The following is a 19,295-nucleotide window of genomic DNA, read 5'->3' on the forward strand; positions in this document are numbered from 1 at the left end:
TTCACCAGGACAGGCCACAGCCTATCTCTGCCCTGCTTAGCCTACTGTCACTGCCAGGTGTATCTCTGGGCCACCCTTTAAGCTCTACTCTAAGGGGCTCATTTAACCTCTCCAGTGAATTTCACCTTCCCCAGTGACTTCTCTAGCAGTTTACAGTCTCAATTCTAGAAGAGATCCTGCTTTTGGTCACCTTTGGCTTGAACAAGTTACATGCTCTGAGAGATAGTAAGGGTCCCAGTTCTTCATCCTATAATTAGGAAAATAAAGCCTATTAGTTTGAGGTTCTAATTGGGGAAATAGTCTAGCAAGTTCTCTGGGAAGTTGAGGGGGTTAGTTACAGACTTGAGTAAAAAAAGAAAAGGATCAGCGTCTACCAAGTTCTGAGTAGCCTCTAAGGAAAGGGGGGAAGGTTGAATTTTGCATGCTGGTCCTAAAATATTTAAACAAGCATTTATTATTAAATACGCTTGCATAAAATTATGAAAAGTAATATAACAAGTACCTATGCATCCACTGCATAGCTTTATAAAGATATAATATTGTGTTATATTTACTTCTTGTTTTCCAATTTTTAAAAGAAAAGCCATTACAGATATAGCTGAAACCAATACCATCTCCTCTTCCTTCTTTGCTCCCCCAAGTCAATACCCTGAATTTGATTTGATCATTCACTAGCATGTTTCCTTTTTATTGCATAAAGGTATTGTTTTCACATTTTTATATTTTGAAAAGTATTAGATAAACTTGGTATACAAGTATAAAAAATAAAATCTCTCCACTCCTTGTGCTTTATCCAGTACCTTCTCCCAACACAGCCACTGACAGCAGTTACCTGAATATATTTTCACAAATATTCTAGGCATTACTACCATTTATTTTCCTGCATGTAATAAGAATAAATTATAGATACCATTTTCTCCTGCCTTTTTTTTCAGTTACTACATCTTGAATACCATACATATTAATGCATAGAGAATTGTCTCCTTCTTAACAGCTGCATAATATTATATTTTACGGACATATATGTTTTACTCTATCTTCAGGTAGTAGTCATTTGGGTTGACCACAATTTTTATGCTATTATAACAAAATACTGCAACAATTATTTATATATTATGTCACAATCAAGCCAGTTTATCTGTAGAATATATAAGCAGAAGTGAAATTTCTGGCTTAAGGGTAGGTACATTTTAATTTTGTCAAATACAAATTCAAAATGGCCTCCAGAGAAGACTACACTCCCATCAGCAAGGCATGCCTGGGTTGTTTCCCCTTTCTCAATTTGATAAATAAAACTGTCATCTTATGGTAGTTTTATATTTTTAAAAGTGAGATTTTCCCCAGTTCTATATTTGTATAGACTATTTATGTACATGTGCATTTTGTCAGTAAGATTTTTAAAGATGTTGACTTTATCAATCTTTGGGTTTTTAAAAAATATTTTTTAGTTTTTTAAGTGGACACAATATCTTTATTTTACATTTATGTGGTGTGGAGGATCAAACTCAGTGCCTCAAGCATACTAGGTGAGCACTCTACCACTGAGCCACAACCCCAACCCCCCAATCTTTTTAAAAATACTCCGGGATTCTCAATTTGTAGGAAATAAAACATTTTCCTCTATTCTTTTCCTCATATTTACATGTTCTTTTCATACTTAAAATTTTTATTCCATTGTGTTATTTTCTGTCACTGTGACAAAATACCTGAGATAATCAACTCAAAAAGGAGGAAAGGTTTATTCTAGCTCATGGTTTCAGTCCCTGATCCACTGGTACATTGCTTGGACTCATGGTAAGGCAACACAATCCTTATTCAAACCACAGCATTCTAGCCCATTTTGAATAACTTTAGTGCAAGTCATAAAACAGGAATCAATTGTTTCCAAATGACCACTTACTTAACTAATCCATCTTTACTTATTTGAAAAAGCAACTTTATCATATTCTAAAGTTCCCATATACATTTTCAAATGGACAAAGATGATACATATTAATGGTGTATAATTACTTTTGTTTCTTGAGGCAGTTTCTATGCTGTCCAGCAATCTTTCTGCCTTAGCCTCCTGAGTAGTTGGAACCAGAGATGTGTACCACTACACCGGGGCTAATGTGATATTTGAAACATGTATATATTGTGAAAGGATTAAATTAAACTATTTAATATGTCCATCACCTCACATACTTAAGATTTAAGGTCTAATCTCTTAGCAACTTTTAAGCATACATTAAGTAGTCACCACACTGTACAATAGGTCTCCAAAACTTATTCCTCTGAGTGTTGACAAACAGCTCCCTATGTACCTTTTCCCTGAGCCTATGGAATCAACCTTCTATTCTACTTCTGTGAATTCAAAGTTCTTTGCTCCACATGTGAGAACATGTGGTATTACATGGTTTATTTCACTTAGCACATCTTTTAAGTTCACCCATGCTGTCACAAGTGAGATTACACTGGGTTTATATACTGTATTTTCTTCATCCATTTCATTTCTTGATGGACACTTGATTCCATTTCTTTGGACATATAACCAGTAGGGCAATTACTGGATTGCATGGTAACCATACTAATATTCTGAGGGACTCATATTGTTTTAATAATGATTGTACTAATTTACCAACAGTGTTCAAGAGTTTCCTTTTCTTTTGTTTTCATCAACATTGTATGTGCATTTTGGATCTATTTGCCTATTTGGTTTGTCTTTTTATGTACCAGTACCATATTGCTTCAGTTATGTAGTTTGGTTATATATATATATATATTTTTTTTTTTTTTATCTGGTAGGACTAATTTTTCTTTGTTGAAAGGATTATTAAAGGGGCATTTTATTTTCCCATTTAAAAACAGCTTGCCCAAATAAAAAAGATACCTTTGTACTTTACTGGAATTATGAAAAATAGGTAATTTAACTTAGGGAAAACTGACACAGTTTAAAACAATGTTGATATTATTGAATAATGTGATAAGCCTTCAAATGATTCTTCCCTTTCCATTTTTTTTTTCATTTCAAATGATTGCTTCTTATGTTTCTTATTGGCATTTTCAAGTTTTCTTCCACAATATTAATTGGGCAATAATAATTAAAAAAATCCTCCTCTTTTTCACTATATTTTTAACATCAATGTTTTTCTTGATTAAATATAATCAATCTAGAACAAGGCTAAATAATAATGATAAATACACCACACTGTCATTGTTAGTTTGTTTGACTAGTTATACCCATGAACCTATTGTCCAATCTCAAACTAGATCATTATAGCTGGGCATAGTAGTACATACTCATAATCCCAGCTGTTCTGGAGGTTGAGGCAAGAGGACTGCAAGTTCAAGACCAGCCTTGCTAACCTGGCAAGACCCTGTTTCAAAACAAAATTTTAAAAAGGACTGGGGGTGTAGCTCAATGGTAGAGCACCGCTGAATTAAACAAAAGAAAACAACAAACCACCTCAAAACAAAAAATAAATAAACTAGATCATTGTCAATAACTTACACTACTTATCTGCCTCCTTTTGCTTTCTTTCCCCTCCAAGATGAACACTCACTACTATGATTTTTTTAATACAAGGGTTTTGTTTGCAAGCTATATCCCCAATCCTTTTTTTAAAATTTCATTTTGAGACAAGGTCTTGACAAGTTGCCCAGGCTGGCTTCAAACCCTTAGTACTCCTGCCTCAGCTTCCCAACTCCCTGGGTTATAGGTGTGTGCCATCGCACCTGGTTGCAAATTTTTTCATCATTCTCTGCTTTTCAGTTTTATCACATATACATCATATATAAGTGGCATAACTTTACATAGTCAATTTTCACTGTTCAGATTCTGTATCTGAAAGTTCACCATTTGCTAAAATTGATTTATAGCTCTAATCAGCACTTTTGCATTCACTTATAAATATGTTTAGAATGGAGAAAATCTGAGGTGCCTCATGATTTTCCAGGTGAAAATCAGCTATTTCAGCTCTCATAAACAAGTGTTCTTTTCAGTCTACTTTATATCTTTATTTATTTTTGGTACTGGGGTCTAAACCCAGAATGTTTAACCATCAAGCCACATTCCTAGCCCTTTATATTTTATTTAGAGACAGGGTCTGGGTTGCTTAGGGCTCCACCTAGTTACTTAGATTGGCTTTGAACTCGTGATCCTCTTGCCCCAGCGGCCTGAGCCACTGGGATTAAAGACATGCACTACTGTGGCCTGGCATGTGTTTGTATTTTTGTCTGCTGATTTTGCTGCTTAAAATGTCCTCCAAGCATGTTGTCTAGCATTCTTAGTGCAAAAGTGTTGTTATGTGGCTTCTGGAGAAAACACACATGTGAGATAAGGTTCATTCAAGTATTCAAGTTTCTGGCCCTGAGTTTATATCAATTTTTTTAACATTATAAAGAAAACAAGTGAATTTTGGCTCATGGTCTTGTAGGTGCAAGGTAAGGAGCTGAATCTGTGATGGCCTTCTTGCTGACAATGTCCCCAGGCTGCACAGAGTATCACATGGCAAGAGGCAAAAGAGTGCATATGTGTATCTCAAAATGAGAGGTCTTTAAAACATAAATGCACATGAAGCAAGGTTGTTTTACTGACTGGTTGATGGAAATGTTATGAACTGTGCAGGGAATCTAACCTCAGAGGCAACAAAAACTGACCTTATGTATATTACTAAATAACAGTTTAGTTTCACTTGTTTTTGAACTTTATGCACTGTCTTCCGAGACTAGCTCTTTACTCAACATTAAGATCCATCCATACTATTATTTACCACACAGGACAACTTTCTGTGTTCTTGTTTCAAATGTCTCTGTAAACTGCATATGGGGGTTTGTTTTGTTATTCAAATTCCCCCGTCTGGCTAATTTAATCCTTTTATTTATTGTGCCTACTGATGCATTTGGACTGTTTTACCATCTAATTTTCTTTCAACTCTCTTTTCTAAGCTCATTTCTCAAATTTTTAGAAATCTGTCTCTTCCCCTTTTCTATTCTATTCTCTCTCATCACTATTCTGACCACAGAAAAAAGAGTGATAAGAAAATGCCACTGTAAAACTAGTGTGCCGAGAAGCTAAAATGGCACTTGGGCAGTGCGTACAACTACTGATGATGAGTCATTCAAACATAACCAACTTCTACCTACAGTGCTTTTTAATGTAAGCTTTAGAATAGTTTCTTCCCTTCCACCCAGCAATAAACTCACATCAGATGAAACTCAATTACAAAAGGTAAGCTATGTTTATTCAGAGTCACAAGCAGCTGACTGACTCAGTGTGACTCAAGACCACAAAGAAACCATTTCTCCTCCACTTCATCCTGAGTCCTAGGGTAGAAAGTCAGACTGGCAGGAGTTCTGTTTGGGGCCCATTCACAGGTTTACAAGTTTCTCATTGAGGGCAATCTGTGACTGTGTGAGATTGGCCAGGTAAGTCACCATCAGCAGGTCCTAAAAGACAAAGAATAAATATAAGTGAGCACAATGGCGGGTCTGGCCAGCTATTGTGGACACTGGGTGTGAGAACAATCCTGGATAAATGACAGCTGGGAGTGACTGAGCAGGAGTCAAACATGGAAGACAGGAAGGAAATGCTTGGAGATACTTTCCTTTCTCTACCAATGCACTTACAGACTAGCAGTGCTTTAGGTAAGATTCACAAGTGGAAGACTGAGAGAGGAGTGGGGGCGGGGTCTATAAACAAAAATGGGGAAAATAAGAAACTGCATTTTCATTATCTTTGAATTTTAGTATTTCTTTCTATAGTAAATCTACAACAAGTCACAGTAGTATCAGCAGTACCCAAGACAATGGAATCAAAGAAGCAGAAGGATGAGATCCTCTGAACATGTGTACTACCCCTTCCTTCCCTCCAACCTGGTCTGCAAGGTGGCCAAAGGTGGAGCTTATATCCTTATATCCTACTCTGAGCCACCCCACCAACTCCTTTCACAGTTGTGTCTATGCTGAAGTAGAAGGAAGAGGCAGGCTTCCAGAGGCCCAGGATTGGCACTTACATTGATGTTGCTGTTGAGCATGGTCTCAAAGTCGTCAGGAACTATTTTGGGTACTTGGTTAACCAAGCTCATCAAGAAGCGGCCCACAGTATTATCAGCTGACACCTTCCCAGACTAAGCACCAAAGTAAAAAGGAATAGTTAATATTCACCACTGGGCACTGTCATTTTATCAGCAGATCCTTCGGTGATCTCAAGGTGGAGCTCTGTCCCCTCCCGTGTTTCTCCTTTTTCCCTCTTACCAGCACATCCTCTGCATACTGCAACACTGTGCTCAGGGCATCCTGGATGCGAGCTGATGCTCCTCCCACTTGTTGCAAGTCACTGGAGAGTCCAATCACTCGGTTGGGGCTGAAACAGGTCTTCATGATCAGGTCAACTGTGGGAGTGGGTTGGGTAGGGGTAGACAATAAGAGACAGAGGGAATTTAGTCATGCCATTAGGAAGGAGATGGTCTCTAACTAATCTGATAACCCTCCCTGAACCCCTTCTGGACTTGTTTGGCTCTCCAAATTCCCTGCTCAGTCCTTATTGGCTTTCTTTCCTTTGGAGGGAGCTCAGCTCCTCTACCTAGTAAGCTAATCATTGCTTTTGGTCTCATACAAATGGTCAAGTTGTCTCTAGTTGATAATTTCCCACCTCTAACGATTTCTCAAAAAATTCTTGAAATCCAAGCCATCACAAACCTTAAATCAATCTCTTCAAGTCATTTAAGGACTCCAACCTTGTTAGAGAGCAATAGCCCCCTCCCTTGAAAAGGCCTAAGTCTTTAAGGAGTGAATGGCAAGGTTACTCACCTCCAATGCGTTCAGTATCGTAATATGCATATTTCACGGTGAGAGGTGTGAACATCACTCCCATGGTCCTCCCTGGGACACCCATTAAAGTGCTGGGAAGGGAAGGGAAGGAAAAAGGTAAACAGATGGTTTAGACAGCAAGGTTGCCACAGCCAGCCTGGCGTGGAAAAGCATTTACAACAAGAATACTGCTTCCAAGTTTCTGAGGCAAGATGGCAGGGACCACTTGAATCTGAGGTCTCAAAGAAACAAAACTCATCTCTCCCCTTAGCTCATTCTATACACCAGAAGGACCTTTAGCCTTTGGAACTGGCCTGTCCCTTTAGAGGATGACTTCATACATTGCAATGTCAACAAAGAAAGGATAGGACTCTCAATTTCCCTGTGGAGCCAGCTACAGAGACACCCACTCACCCCCAGCAAATGGAGACAAGAGAGGTCTTTCTGGGAGCCTCTCATCAGCACTGAAAAAAACAAATAGACTCTGGTCCATCAGGATGAGACTGGGAAGCTACAAATAAAGTTATTAAAAGTGATGTCTTTGGGGCTGGGGATGTGGCTCAAGCGGTAGTGCGCTCTCCTGGCATGCGTGCGGCCCGGGTTCGATCCTTAGCACCACATACAAACAAAGTTGTTGTGTCCGCCAAAAACTAAAAAATAAATATTAAAAAAAAAAAAAAATTCTCTCTCTCTCCCTCTCTCTTAAAAAAAAAAAAAGTGATGTCCTTACTATGTTGACTCTATATGTTCAAATGGATTTTGAGGAGTATGAATTATCTGGAAAGACTAGAATTTAGGCAGTGGCTAGAGCTCAATGGTACATCAGTTGGTATATGAGGGGTTGGCACCCACCATCTTTGTCTTATTGCCCAACAGTTAACTGGCTACATGAGTGTCAGACTTTTTATTCCCTTATGGTCCAAGACTCAATGATCACATGACAGGCCTTGATGCTCATGTAGCCATTCTGCAGACTCCTGCCCACCAAAGAAACATCACAAAATGAAACAGCAAATGAGATGCACTAACAAAGGCATTCACTAACCACAAGGTACAATTCTTCTAACTCTCATAGCAGACCTGTCTTCAGTAAGCCACTAGAGCCTTTCCCAACAATCCCCATCAACTGGCATTTTAATGGCCTGAAAATTCAATGTGTAAACACTGTAATGTTACTGTCACCAAAACTGCATACAATCCCGGGCTAATAGATGTGTTAAAAATAAGGACAGTCACCCACTAATCCATAAATAGTAAGTCCTAGGAATGACAACTAAAGAGTAACCCAGAATAATGAACATGAATCACAAGAATATCAAGCGAGGACTGCCTATTCTAGACAAGATGACATGAAACGTGAAAACTTGCTCAAATATCTAAAGGGTTGCCATTTAAAATTGGTTAAGAGGAAGGGGTATCTAGAGTACAGGAGGATTAGCAGATGAAATTATGGGGACAGTTTTTGCTTCAGAATGAAATCTTTCCAATTCCTTTCCAAGAGAAAGAAATGAGCTTCCTGAAGAAGCAGTGAGATACACAGTGAAGGAATTAAACCTGCATGAGGTAGGGTGGGGTGTCATCTAGGGAGGGCTGGATAGCCTTTTATTCCCTTATGGCCCAAGACTCTGTGGTCACCTGACATAGGCCTTAATGCTCATTCGACCATTCTGTAGACTTGTGTCCACGGTGAGATGAATAGGGTTAGGGGCCTCCCGGCTGTAGTACTCATGGATCAGCACAGAGTGCTCTGTGATGTCATGGCCTGTGGCATACCTGGAAAATAGAACATAGTTGTAGATTCATGGCATCAACATCAAACACAATGGTGGGCTGGGTATTCAATAACCCTATGGTAGTTATACTTAATGGAACAAGACTTACAAATCAAAACTGAAATTCAAAATAAATATTTTTGATCTCAAAGGACCAGAGATTGAACCCAGGGGTGTTTAACCACTAAGCCACACCTCCAGTGCTTTTTATTTTGAGACAGGGTCTTGCTAAATTGCTTAGGGTCTCACTAAGTTGTTGAGGCTGGTCTCAAACTTGTGATCCTTCTGCCTCAGCCTCCTGAGTCAATTCATAGCTTCTTGAGATCAGACAATTTTAGTACTCTTGTCTCTAAAAGGGGAAGACAAGCTTTATTCTGATGGCAGAAGAGCCTGGCAATCACTGAGAGACTTTCCATCCAGCCCTGCCCTTCCCCAACTTACCAGCCCAGGATGAGTTCATTTGGAGAGACTTTTTTGTGCAATTCATACATGTTCTTAGCAAATTCCATGTCAACAGCCACCTAAGAGGGAAGGCAGGAAAGGAAGCTAAGAAGCTAGAAGTTCATAGAAAAATTGAATAAAAAGTACAGATCTTCATGCCCCAATAGACAGAAGAGACCAGGGAAGTACATACAACGGAATGAAACTCTTAGGCTGTAGGAGCTCTAGTTATAAGCACAATAAATTGTGCAGGAGGGTCCCTGAGGGGAGCCTGACAAATGCACAGCAACATACTGCAGAGGGGCAGTTCAAATTCCTACTCACTTCATCTTCTGATTCATTGTGTGGCACTGAAAAGCAGTTGGTGACCTCCACTGAGTGCTTGTCAACAGTTCCTGTGAAAAAGAGAATTCTCCATGCGTTATTTAATTCTAGGGCTCCCAATAGTCTCTGACTACTGTTGAAATGCTTTAGAAGGTCCTTCAAAGCCAGTGAACAGTAATTCAACTCAGTGGCTTCAAGTTCAGCATCAACAGAACCAGGATTCTCCAGATAACTAAAACTCTGGAATCATCAACTCCTTCCTCTATCACCAAACAGGATTAATTCTTCCTTCACAAGATTTCCTTTTTTTCTTTTACTTTCTATTATCAGCCCTTCCTAGACCTTTATTCTTTGGCCTTCATTTTTCAGCCTGTAGACTCTTGCCCGATAATTTAATCTGCACAGCTACCTAGAAGATTTTACTGCCAATAATATAGCCTCATTTCACACTGTCAGCACAATTTAACTCTATCAGAAACCCTCTATTTAACTCATGCAGAAACCCTCTATTCGTGAACCTTAAATATGTCAGCCTTTACCACAAACTTTGTTTTTCTAGTTGATATCATCTATCCGACTACACTAATTCCTTGACCTCACTGAGCAACTAGTTCTTTGACTTTTCTACTTTCTTCTAATCTACTGGCACCTCCTGCCCTAGGCCTCAAGTGCTTTGCTTCCCTGTCCACCAGAGACCTCAATGTTGCTAGTGGGTACTAGAGTTTGTCTAATGCAATTTACTGATTTTTGTTCTCTTTTTCAAACTATGTGCTTAAACTCTAAATAGATATCATATCTGATGTCTCAATAGCATTCAAAAACTTGATGACTTCATCTTAAAACTTTCTTTTTGCTGGGTATGGTGGTACATATCTGTAATCCCAACCACTTGGGAGGCTGAGCCAGGAGGATTGCAAGTTTGAGGTCAGCCTCAGCAAGTAAAGGACCTAAGCAACTTAGTGAGACACTGCCCCCCCCCCCCCAAATAAATAAATAAAAAGGGCTGGGGATGTTGCTCAGTGGTAAAGCCCCTCATCATCATCAACAACAAATACTTTCTTTTCTTTGGGATATGACACTAGTCTCTAGTTTTCTTCCTTCTCTTTCTAAATTTCTGTTGGCTCTTCCAGGGACTTCTCCAGTTGTCAGGGTTCTATCTTAGTTCTGCTATCTTTTACTCTATGCTTCTTTTCTAGGTCAGGCCCTGACCTAAAAATGTTTTTGTTAATAAAAGTTTAAATGCTTAACACCAAGAGCACTGTACCACGATTCAGTTTTCAGAAGGATCTAAAGGTCTAAATTTAGCTGATCTGACTAGGGTGTCATTGTAGTACTGGGGCACTAAGCATAAACTTTGGGTAGAAGATTGTCTCTTAAAATAGCTCCAGTGAATTTGGAAAATTTGATAAGTATCTGTCAAATGCTATATTAGTAATGTAAAAATCATTTGCTGCAGAAGTCTACAATGGGGCACTTACAGAGTATCTTCATATTGTGGGAGGATAAGGATAGAGTAAGGGTGAGTATATTGGATGGAAGATTAATGTTAATATTTCTGCTAGGGACCTTGAGGATGGAATTTAAACAAATAAGGGAGAGCAAGGAAGGCATGTGTGGCAGAGTATAAAGGTTTGATTTGAGAAAAAATAATGTTTAGAAGATAATGAATCAATTTAAGTTTCTATAAAGTGCTACATGGTCAGAGACAGAGAATGTATGTATGTACTAGGGACTAATTCAGTCCCTAGCACTTGGGACAGCATGGGCCTGATGTGGTAGATATGTACCACCTGTAACTGATGTGTATCAGCACAGTTAGATGCTTTCTGTAATGATGGAGTTCTCACTAAAACTCTGTTGAAGCAGCCACTGAAAGAATTAGACTTTAAGCAGTTTGCCTTAAGGCACATGGCTACTGTTTGGTGAAATCTATCTATATATCTTCGTCTTATTTGCAATATACCAACTGTCTTCTACAGTGTAAGGCCTATTACAAAGTCAAGAATAAGAAAAAAAAAAAGATGCATTCAAGTAGAGCAGTCTTACAAAGGGGTTTGAAAGCAGTCACTGAGAATAGAAATGAATTTAATGGGACTAGCAGCTTCTGGAGAAAGGCATTTATTATCAGCAATCCCTCTTTAGTCTTTCCAGTTTTACAAACCACTTTAACAGAAAATATTTGTTTCCCAAATCTATAACACAGGCAGGTAAGATATAGTCTTCAATCTGAAGGCTAAACACAGATTTATAAACAGATAATAAAACTGTATCTAATTGTAAAATAAGAGAGGGCACCGGGCTGAACAGTACTTATTGTATTAAGAACTAATATTACGGGAGATGGAGGGACAGAGGATCAGGCTAAGTTCAGGAAAACAAAATACTACAAAATCCTAAATAAGTTCCAGGCAAATCAGCTTACTTGTTGAGAGTAACCTTTTTACAGTTGTTCCCAATCCTTTGCCAAATGGTTAAAAAAACCTTTGTGAACATCTGGAGAACAAAGACATTTAGTCATTGGATAAGAGGGGGGTGGGATATGGTCACTGGGTTTAAGGAGTCAAGGGTACTTTACTTTCTACTGGGAGTTTTGAGTTCATTTTTGGCAGAATGAGGCTTACCATAAAATGCTGCTGGAAATATTAAAAAATAAAACGGGGGCGGGGATGTGGCTAGGCTGTGGAGCGCTCGCCTAGCACGGGCAGGACCCGAGTTCGATCCTCAGCACCACATAAAAAAACGGAAGTCACTCGGCAGATGCTATTCAGTAAATGACAACTACTCCTTGTTATATTTTTCGTCGCTTGAAGTACATCGATCGGGCACGTGAGGGGAGTGTTCAAGCCCTCTGGGAAGAGAAATCGCAGCCGGAAAGTGCGACAGAGAAATAGGTAACAAAAAGATCAGTGTGGATTGGAAGGAGGATTGAGGGATGAAACAGTTAACATGAGATGTGCAGAATAACATCTGACCACTCACCCAGCAGAGTTCCGATAACACGCGCAGCGCCGTCGTTGCGTCGCTCGTAGCTGTCCACGATGGAGGCCAGAATGACCGGGTGCAGCCTGACCACGCGGCCTCCGGGGAAGGGCCCTGGGAGAGCAGGACCCGGCAGGGAGGGCGCGGGGGTTTGCGCTGGGGCTTGCGCCGAGGACGCGGTCTGGCCTGGTGCCGCGGGAGTAGCCGCGGCGTCGGAAGGTGAAGCTGGAGCCGCAGTCGGCGCTGCAGTCGCAGCTGGCGCTGGAGCAGGCGTTGGCGAGGGAGTTGGGACTGAGGCTGGGGCTGGAGCGACGGTCGGAGCTGGGGTTGGGGCCGGAGTGGCGGGAGGAGTACTTGCCGGTACCGCCGGTGTGGCCATCTTGTTGAGAGAGGAAACCTGGAGCGGAAGGGAGTGAGTTTGCGAGTATTAGAAACTCCATAGGCTGAGTATGTACCACGTGAACGAGGCGTCGGTGCCCATTGGTTACCAATGACACTTCTTGGGGCGCGACAATTTCCGGCTGTTTGTAATGTCTTCCGGAGTTTGTGCTTCTTGTTTTAGGTCCGATGCACACTCAGTGAAAGCCAAGTCAAATTGTTCCTAATAAACTTGGGACCGTGTTAGGAAACAACGAAACATATTCTGCATAGCTGCCGCTAGATGGAGCCAGAGAGTAGCGCAAAGGTAGCAATTCCTGGTTTAGTTTTAAACGGGATCAAAGTGTCTCTAAAAAAATATTTGATTCTTTTTAGTTACATATAATATTAGTGTACATTTTGACATAGTCATAAAAGCATGGAATATAATTTGGTCTAATTCAGTCCCTAGAACTTCCCCCTTCCCCTCCTCCTCCTCCCTATTTTTTTTTTTTTTTTTTTAAGAGAGAGAGAGAGAGAGAGAGAGAGAGAGAGAGAGAGAGAGAGAGAGAGAGAGAGAGAGAGCGCTTTTTTAGTTTTCGGCAGACACAACATCTTTGTATGTGGTGCTGCGGATCGAACCCGGGCTGCATGCATGCCAGGCGAGTGCGCTACCACTTGAGCTACAACCCCAGCCCCCCTCCTCCCTCCTCTTGCTCTTCTCCCTTTACTGATCTTTCTGCAATTTATTTATAGTTTTAAAAAATTAGTGTCTTGTGAATATACTTGATGTTGGGTGATATATTCATGTATGTACATATGAAAGTTCAGTCAGATTCATTCCACTGTTCTTTCCTTTTCTCTTCCCTGCTCCCTCTCCCTCAATCCTCTTCATCTACTCTTTTGATCTTCCCTCTATATTTATGAAATTCACCCCCCATCCCCCGCTTATTTTGGATTAGCTTCTGCATATCAGAGAAAATATTCGACCTTTGACATTTTTGGACTGGCTTATTTCACTTAGTATGATAGTCTCCAGTTCCATCCATTTATTGGCAAATACCATAATTTCATTCTGCTTTATAGTTGACTAATACTCTTCTGTGTTTATATACCACATTTTCTTTATCCATTCATCTTGATGGGCATCTATGTTGGTTCCATGGCTTGGCTATTGTGAATTGTGGTGCTATACACATCAGTGTATCAATGCATCACTGTAGTATGCTGATTTTAAATCCTTTGGCTATATATTGAGGGTCAAATGATGGTTCCATTCCTAATTTTTTGAGGAATCTCCATATTACTTTCCAGAGTGGTTGAATTAATTTGCACTCCCACCAAAAATGTATGAGTGTACCTTTTCCTCTATATACTTGCCAACATTTGTTGTTGCTTGTATCCTTGGTAATTGCCGTTCTGATTGGAGTGAGATGGAATCTCAATGTAGTTTTGTTTTGCATTTCCTTAATTGTTCAACATTTTTTCATATATTTGTTGATCATCGGTATTTCTTCTTTTGAGAAGTGTCTGTTTAGTTCTGTTGCCCATTTATTAATTGGATTCTTTTTTTTTTTTTTTTCAGTTCTTTGAATATTCTGGATACTAATGCCCTGAGGAGCAGGTGGCAAGGATCTTCTTCCATTCTGTAGGCTCTCTCTTCAGGCTCTTAATTGTTTCCTTTGTTATACAGGACATTTTTTTTTTTTTGTTATTTTAAATTTTATTTGTTTTAATTAGTTATACATGACAGTAGAATGCACTTATAATACTTTGATATATCATACATAGGTGGAATTCATCTAATCTTAACTACCTCTCAAAGGCCTCACTTCCAAATACAGTTAACATATAACTCCTTGAGGGCTAAGTCTCAACCTGAGTTGTTTTTTTTTCCCCAGTACTGGGGATTGAACTCAGGGGTGCTCTACCACTGACCTATATCCCCCAGTTCTTTATTTTTTTTTTTTTTTATTTTTTTTTTTTAATTTTTTATTGTTGGCTGTTCAAAACATTACATAGTTCTTGATATATCATATTTCACAATTTGATTCAAGTGGGTTATGAGCTCCCATTTTTACCCCATATACAGATTGCAGAATCACATCAGTTACACATCCATTGATTTACATATTGCCATACTAGTGTCTGTTGTATTCTGCTGCCTTTCCTATCCTCTACTATCACCCCTCCCCTCCCCTCCCCTCCCCTCTTCTCTCTCTGCCCCCTCTACTGACATTCGTTTGTCCCCCTTGTATTATTTTTCCCCTTCCCCTCACTTCCCCTTGTATGTACTTTTGTATAACTCTGAGGGTCTCCTTCCGTTTCCATGCTTTTTCCCTTCTCTCTCCCTTCCCCTCCCACCTCTCATCCCTGTTTAATGTTAATCTTCTTCTCATGCTCTTCGACCCTACTCTGTTCTTAGTTACTCTCCTTATATCAAAGAAGACATTTGGCATTTGTTTTTTAGGGATTGGCTAGCTTCACTTAGCATAATCTGCTCTAATGCCATCCATTTCCCTGTAAATTCTATGATTTTGTCATTTTTTAATGCAGAGTAATACTCCATTGTGTATAAATGCCACATTTTTTTTATCCATTCATCCATTGAAGGGCATCTAGGTTGGTTCCACAGTCTAGCTATTGTGAATTGTGCTGCTATGAACATCGATGTAGCAGTGTCCCTGTAGCATGCTCTTTTTAGGTCTTTAGGGAATAGACCGAGAAGGGGAATAGCTGGGTCAAATGGTGGCTCCATTCCCAGCTTTCCAAGAAATCTCCATACTGCTTTCCAAATTGGCTGCACCAATTTGCAGTCCCACCAGCAATTATACAGGACATTTTAAATTTGATGCCATCCCACTTATTGATTTCTGATTTTATTTCTTGTGCTTTAGGAGTCTTGTTAAGGAAGTCGGTTTCTGTGCTGACATGCTGGAGTGCTAATCGGGCTTTGTTCTTGACAGTGTCATAAGGTGTATATAGGGTGGTTTAGTCAACAGTTTGAGTGCTTAATATGTGCCACATGCTCTTTTAGGTGCTTAGAATATATAAGTGAACAAAACAGGCAAAAGTTTACATTCTAGTGGTGATAAACAAAACAATGAGTAAATTATATATTATATTAAAAGGTGCTACCATATACGGTAATTACTAAGGGGTTTCAGCAAAGGGTAAGGGGAATCAGGAGTTCTGAGGGGTCAGGATGGGTTACAATGAGAATGTGAAATTGAGTGGAGACTTGGGGGTTCAAGTAGGTAGTCATCACTTGGGGCTTTTGGGGGGAGGAGCCCTTCAAGTAGAGGAAACACCTAGTGTAAAGGCCTTAAGGTAGGAGCAGGCCTTGTGTGTTTGAGGAGGTTATTCTGTGTCTAGAGTATTAAGAGGAAAAGAGAGAGTAGCAGGATGAACCCCTTATCAGGAGGTTGGCAGCACATCATTAAGAACCTTCTGAGTTACAGGAATTAGCCTTTGTGATTGTAGAAGCTGAGAACTCCCCAGAGCTACAGTCAGCAAGAGGAGAGACTGAGGAGAGCTGCAGGTACTAGTTCCAGTCAGAAAGCCATCAGGCTTAAGATCTAAGAAGAGCCAAAGTTTCAGCTTGAGTCAGAAAGCCTACGACCCATCTCAAATCAGTGAATCAGGGGAGTCCCTCTTGAGGGCAGGAAAGTGGGCCCATTTGTTCTGTTCAGGCACTCAACAGATTGGGTAAGGCTCATTCACATTAGGGAGGGCAATCTTCTTTACTCAGTCTACATATTCAAATATCAGTGTCATCCCAAAACACAACCTCACAGGCACTCCCAGAATAATGTTTGACCAAATGTCTGGCCACCTCATGGCCTTGTTGATACCTAAAATTAACCATTGCACATAAGTTTCTGGTTGTTCCGGGAAACATGCTTGATAGTTTTGCCTGAAAAGATCAGGGTCATCTCTGCTGATGGTGTCATAATTAAGAGCAACCTACAGGACCCATCCCATATCAATAACTGAAAGAGACAGCCATACACACCAGCTAGCTTCCCCCACCCCTGCTCCCTTTCTCTCTAACTTTGCCTGACTTGATTTCTGTGTTTTGGTCTCTGATTCTTTTGTTTCTACCCCTTCTATTTTGGGACTCAGTTACTCTAGTTTCCAGGTTTACTTTCAGCCAGGACAGGGTTAGCAGAAAGAGAGGGCTGATTTTATCTCTTGCCTCCGCCATCCAATTAAAATCAGTTCTTGAGAAGCTCATTTGTAGTTTCTTAGGTGTGACTCAGAATCTCTGCTCCAGTGATCTCAAAACCTGGAGCCTTTGCAGTAAGTGGCTTCTCTGCTCTCTATCCCCTTATTTATGTGACTGTGTTTTATTCTTTATTTTCTATCTTGGTTTTTTGGTCTTGGTGCTTGGTTGTCTTGTTTTTCTCTCTAGCCTGAGGTTGGTTAAGGCTGTGGGAAAGATCAGTTCCCATTCCTGCCTGTCTTCCTGGATTCTAGGAGTACTCACTGAGCATTGGGGATGAGAGGTCTTGGAGGAGAAGAAAATGTACAGAAATTATGGAGAAAGTTGGTAGTAGTCACCTTATGGCCTCTCCTCTCTTCAGCTAATTGGTGTCTTCTCACTCTTAGGCAATGCTCTTACTTCGTGCAGAACATAGGGTTCACCAGAAATGCCCAGGCTCATCTTCTGACCACAGGTCACACATCTGCCTTTCTCTCTCACTTTCATCAGATGTGGATGGAGGGTGTTCCCTCCACCTCACATCAAAGGCCAATCTCTGTCTTTGCTTAGAATCCTATCCCAGTCCTCACTCTCAATTTCCTCCTCTGGTTTGTGTCTCCTTCACCTGAATTTCTAGCCTGACCTCTCTGTTGGATGTTAATATTCCTCCCCTCCCTCCCATGTGAAAACGAAGCCGAGCTCTTCTCAACTTTTCATTTCCCACATTATCTTCTGATTCCTTCTGTTGTTAAGCTTCCTGAAGGATTTGTCTATACAGGTTAACTCCACTTCTTTAGTGGATAGGTTACTTCCTATTCCTTCTTGGCTGCATTAAGTTTTATTTTATCAAAATAATAAATGCTTGTGGTTTGCAAGGTCAACTAGCATTTGAGATCTCATGCCCCCCAATAGTAGTCCCCCCTCCTACTATCCTCATCCCTCTTCCCCCAGGCAACTATTTTAGATTTCTAACTACTTCTTCTAACATCTCTGCATTTCTAAGTAGGATGTGTTCACTGCTACCTTAAGATCACAATTATAGGGATTACCTATTGACTTTAGTACTTTTCACCACCATCTTTCCTTTCAATGTGGTCATAAATTTTAGTTAGATCAGTATTCGGTGGTTATATTATTACTTCTAGGTAAACATTATCACATATGAGTGTTATAGTTTGCTATCAAGTTTTCTGATTTTTTTGTTTCTCTTTTATGATTCCTTATTTTACTTCTCTGGGGGACTTGCTGCTAGTTTTTCTTCCTCCTGCTAGTCTCTCTGTAGGCTCTTTCAGAAGGCTCCTAGCATCAGCTAAACTGCTAAGTCTTTATTCTTTATGTTTTGGAGACATTCTTCCTGGAGAAACCTGTTTCTCTTTCTGCCAGGGCTATTGGGGATTCTCAGTTCTCTGGCCAGAGAATTCGATTCCTGTTTTATGGAGTTCCCACCTTCTTCCCTTTTCATTTTGATGAAGCAGATCCTGAAGTAGTTTCACCAGCTTAAAGAAATGGCGCAACGGCTGACGGTGTGTTGGTGACAATGATCCAGTTCTTTTGTCATCTAGTCAAACTTCTCCAGCCTGGACTGGGGCCAAGTTGTAGAGAGGACTAAGGGTTTCAGGGAGGGACATGGAGAATCTGGTGGGTTTTCTTTCTCCTGGAGACAGAATGGTTCATGCATTCAGCTCCTCCCTTGTTTCTTAACTTTAGTGTTGAGAGGAATGAGGTCAAGTTTCTCCCTGATGAGCAGTTGCTCATGCCACTGACAGATGTTTCTGCCTCACAAAGCCTTAGCAACGTCCTTCATCTCTTCTAGCTCCACATGCACTAGGCCTGTTAGGTATCAAAGGGTAGGTGCTGGGGTGGTCACACCTGTATTAAATACGAATACCACCAGTGGATTAGTAGGTTTTGGCCAAGAAGACCCAGGCTTGGCCTGTAGAGCTGTCTGTTTACTATCAAGGGTCTGTTCCAATTCTCCTCAGCACCTTGTTTGTTGGGCTTCTGTCCAGGGAGCTGAGTCATCCCTGTTTCACCTCCAGCTCCCCAAGTCTGAGCTGAGGTAAACAGGCTGGTCTGGAATCTTCTTGGCACGTTCTGGTGTTGCCTTCTCTTCTTTCCTGGATTAGCTTTGCTGATATTAGAGCTTTGTAGAGGAACCCTGAGTCTTCTCATGCAGGCCGAGGCTTTGTGGTAAGTAGTTTCTGCTCTCCCAGACTGGCCTATGACCTGTAGCCCATGTCCCTTGTATCTTAACATATTCCTAACATTTTCTGTCTCCTATTGATAATGTAGTCAGAAAGCTGATATTTGAATCTCAGTAGCCCTCACTGTTCCCAGATACTCTTGTGAGCATTCTCTGACATCATACCATGAGGTGGATTTCCCCGTTAGCCTTAGATAACAGGTATAATTCTGGATTCTAAAAGCTT

At 40.4% G+C, this 19,295-nt stretch overlaps 1 protein-coding gene and 1 long non-coding RNA gene across 2 annotated transcripts in view; one reads left to right on the forward strand and one right to left on the reverse strand.

Moving 5' to 3' along the window:
- The window catches only part of LOC114098174 (uncharacterized), a 47,331-nt gene that overhangs the window by 1,744 nt on the left and 26,292 nt on the right, over positions 1-19,295 (forward strand). The window lies entirely within an intron of this gene.
- Eif3f (eukaryotic translation initiation factor 3 subunit F) lies at positions 5,201-12,701 on the reverse strand. Its single transcript, XM_027942288.2, has 8 exons — positions 12,306-12,701; positions 9,327-9,397; positions 9,003-9,082; positions 8,425-8,562; positions 6,790-6,881; positions 6,235-6,371; positions 5,994-6,107; positions 5,201-5,427 (listed from the first exon to the last, which is right to left on the reverse strand). The coding sequence occupies exons 1-8, from the start codon at positions 12,682-12,684 to the stop codon at positions 5,350-5,352; spliced, it is 1,089 nt and encodes a 362-aa protein (XP_027798089.1). The 5' UTR covers positions 12,685-12,701; the 3' UTR covers positions 5,201-5,349.

The sequence above is a fragment of the Marmota flaviventris genome, chromosome 9, assembly GCF_047511675.1.
Source record: "Marmota flaviventris isolate mMarFla1 chromosome 9, mMarFla1.hap1, whole genome shotgun sequence".
Taxonomy (NCBI): Eukaryota; Metazoa; Chordata; class Mammalia; order Rodentia; family Sciuridae; genus Marmota; species Marmota flaviventris.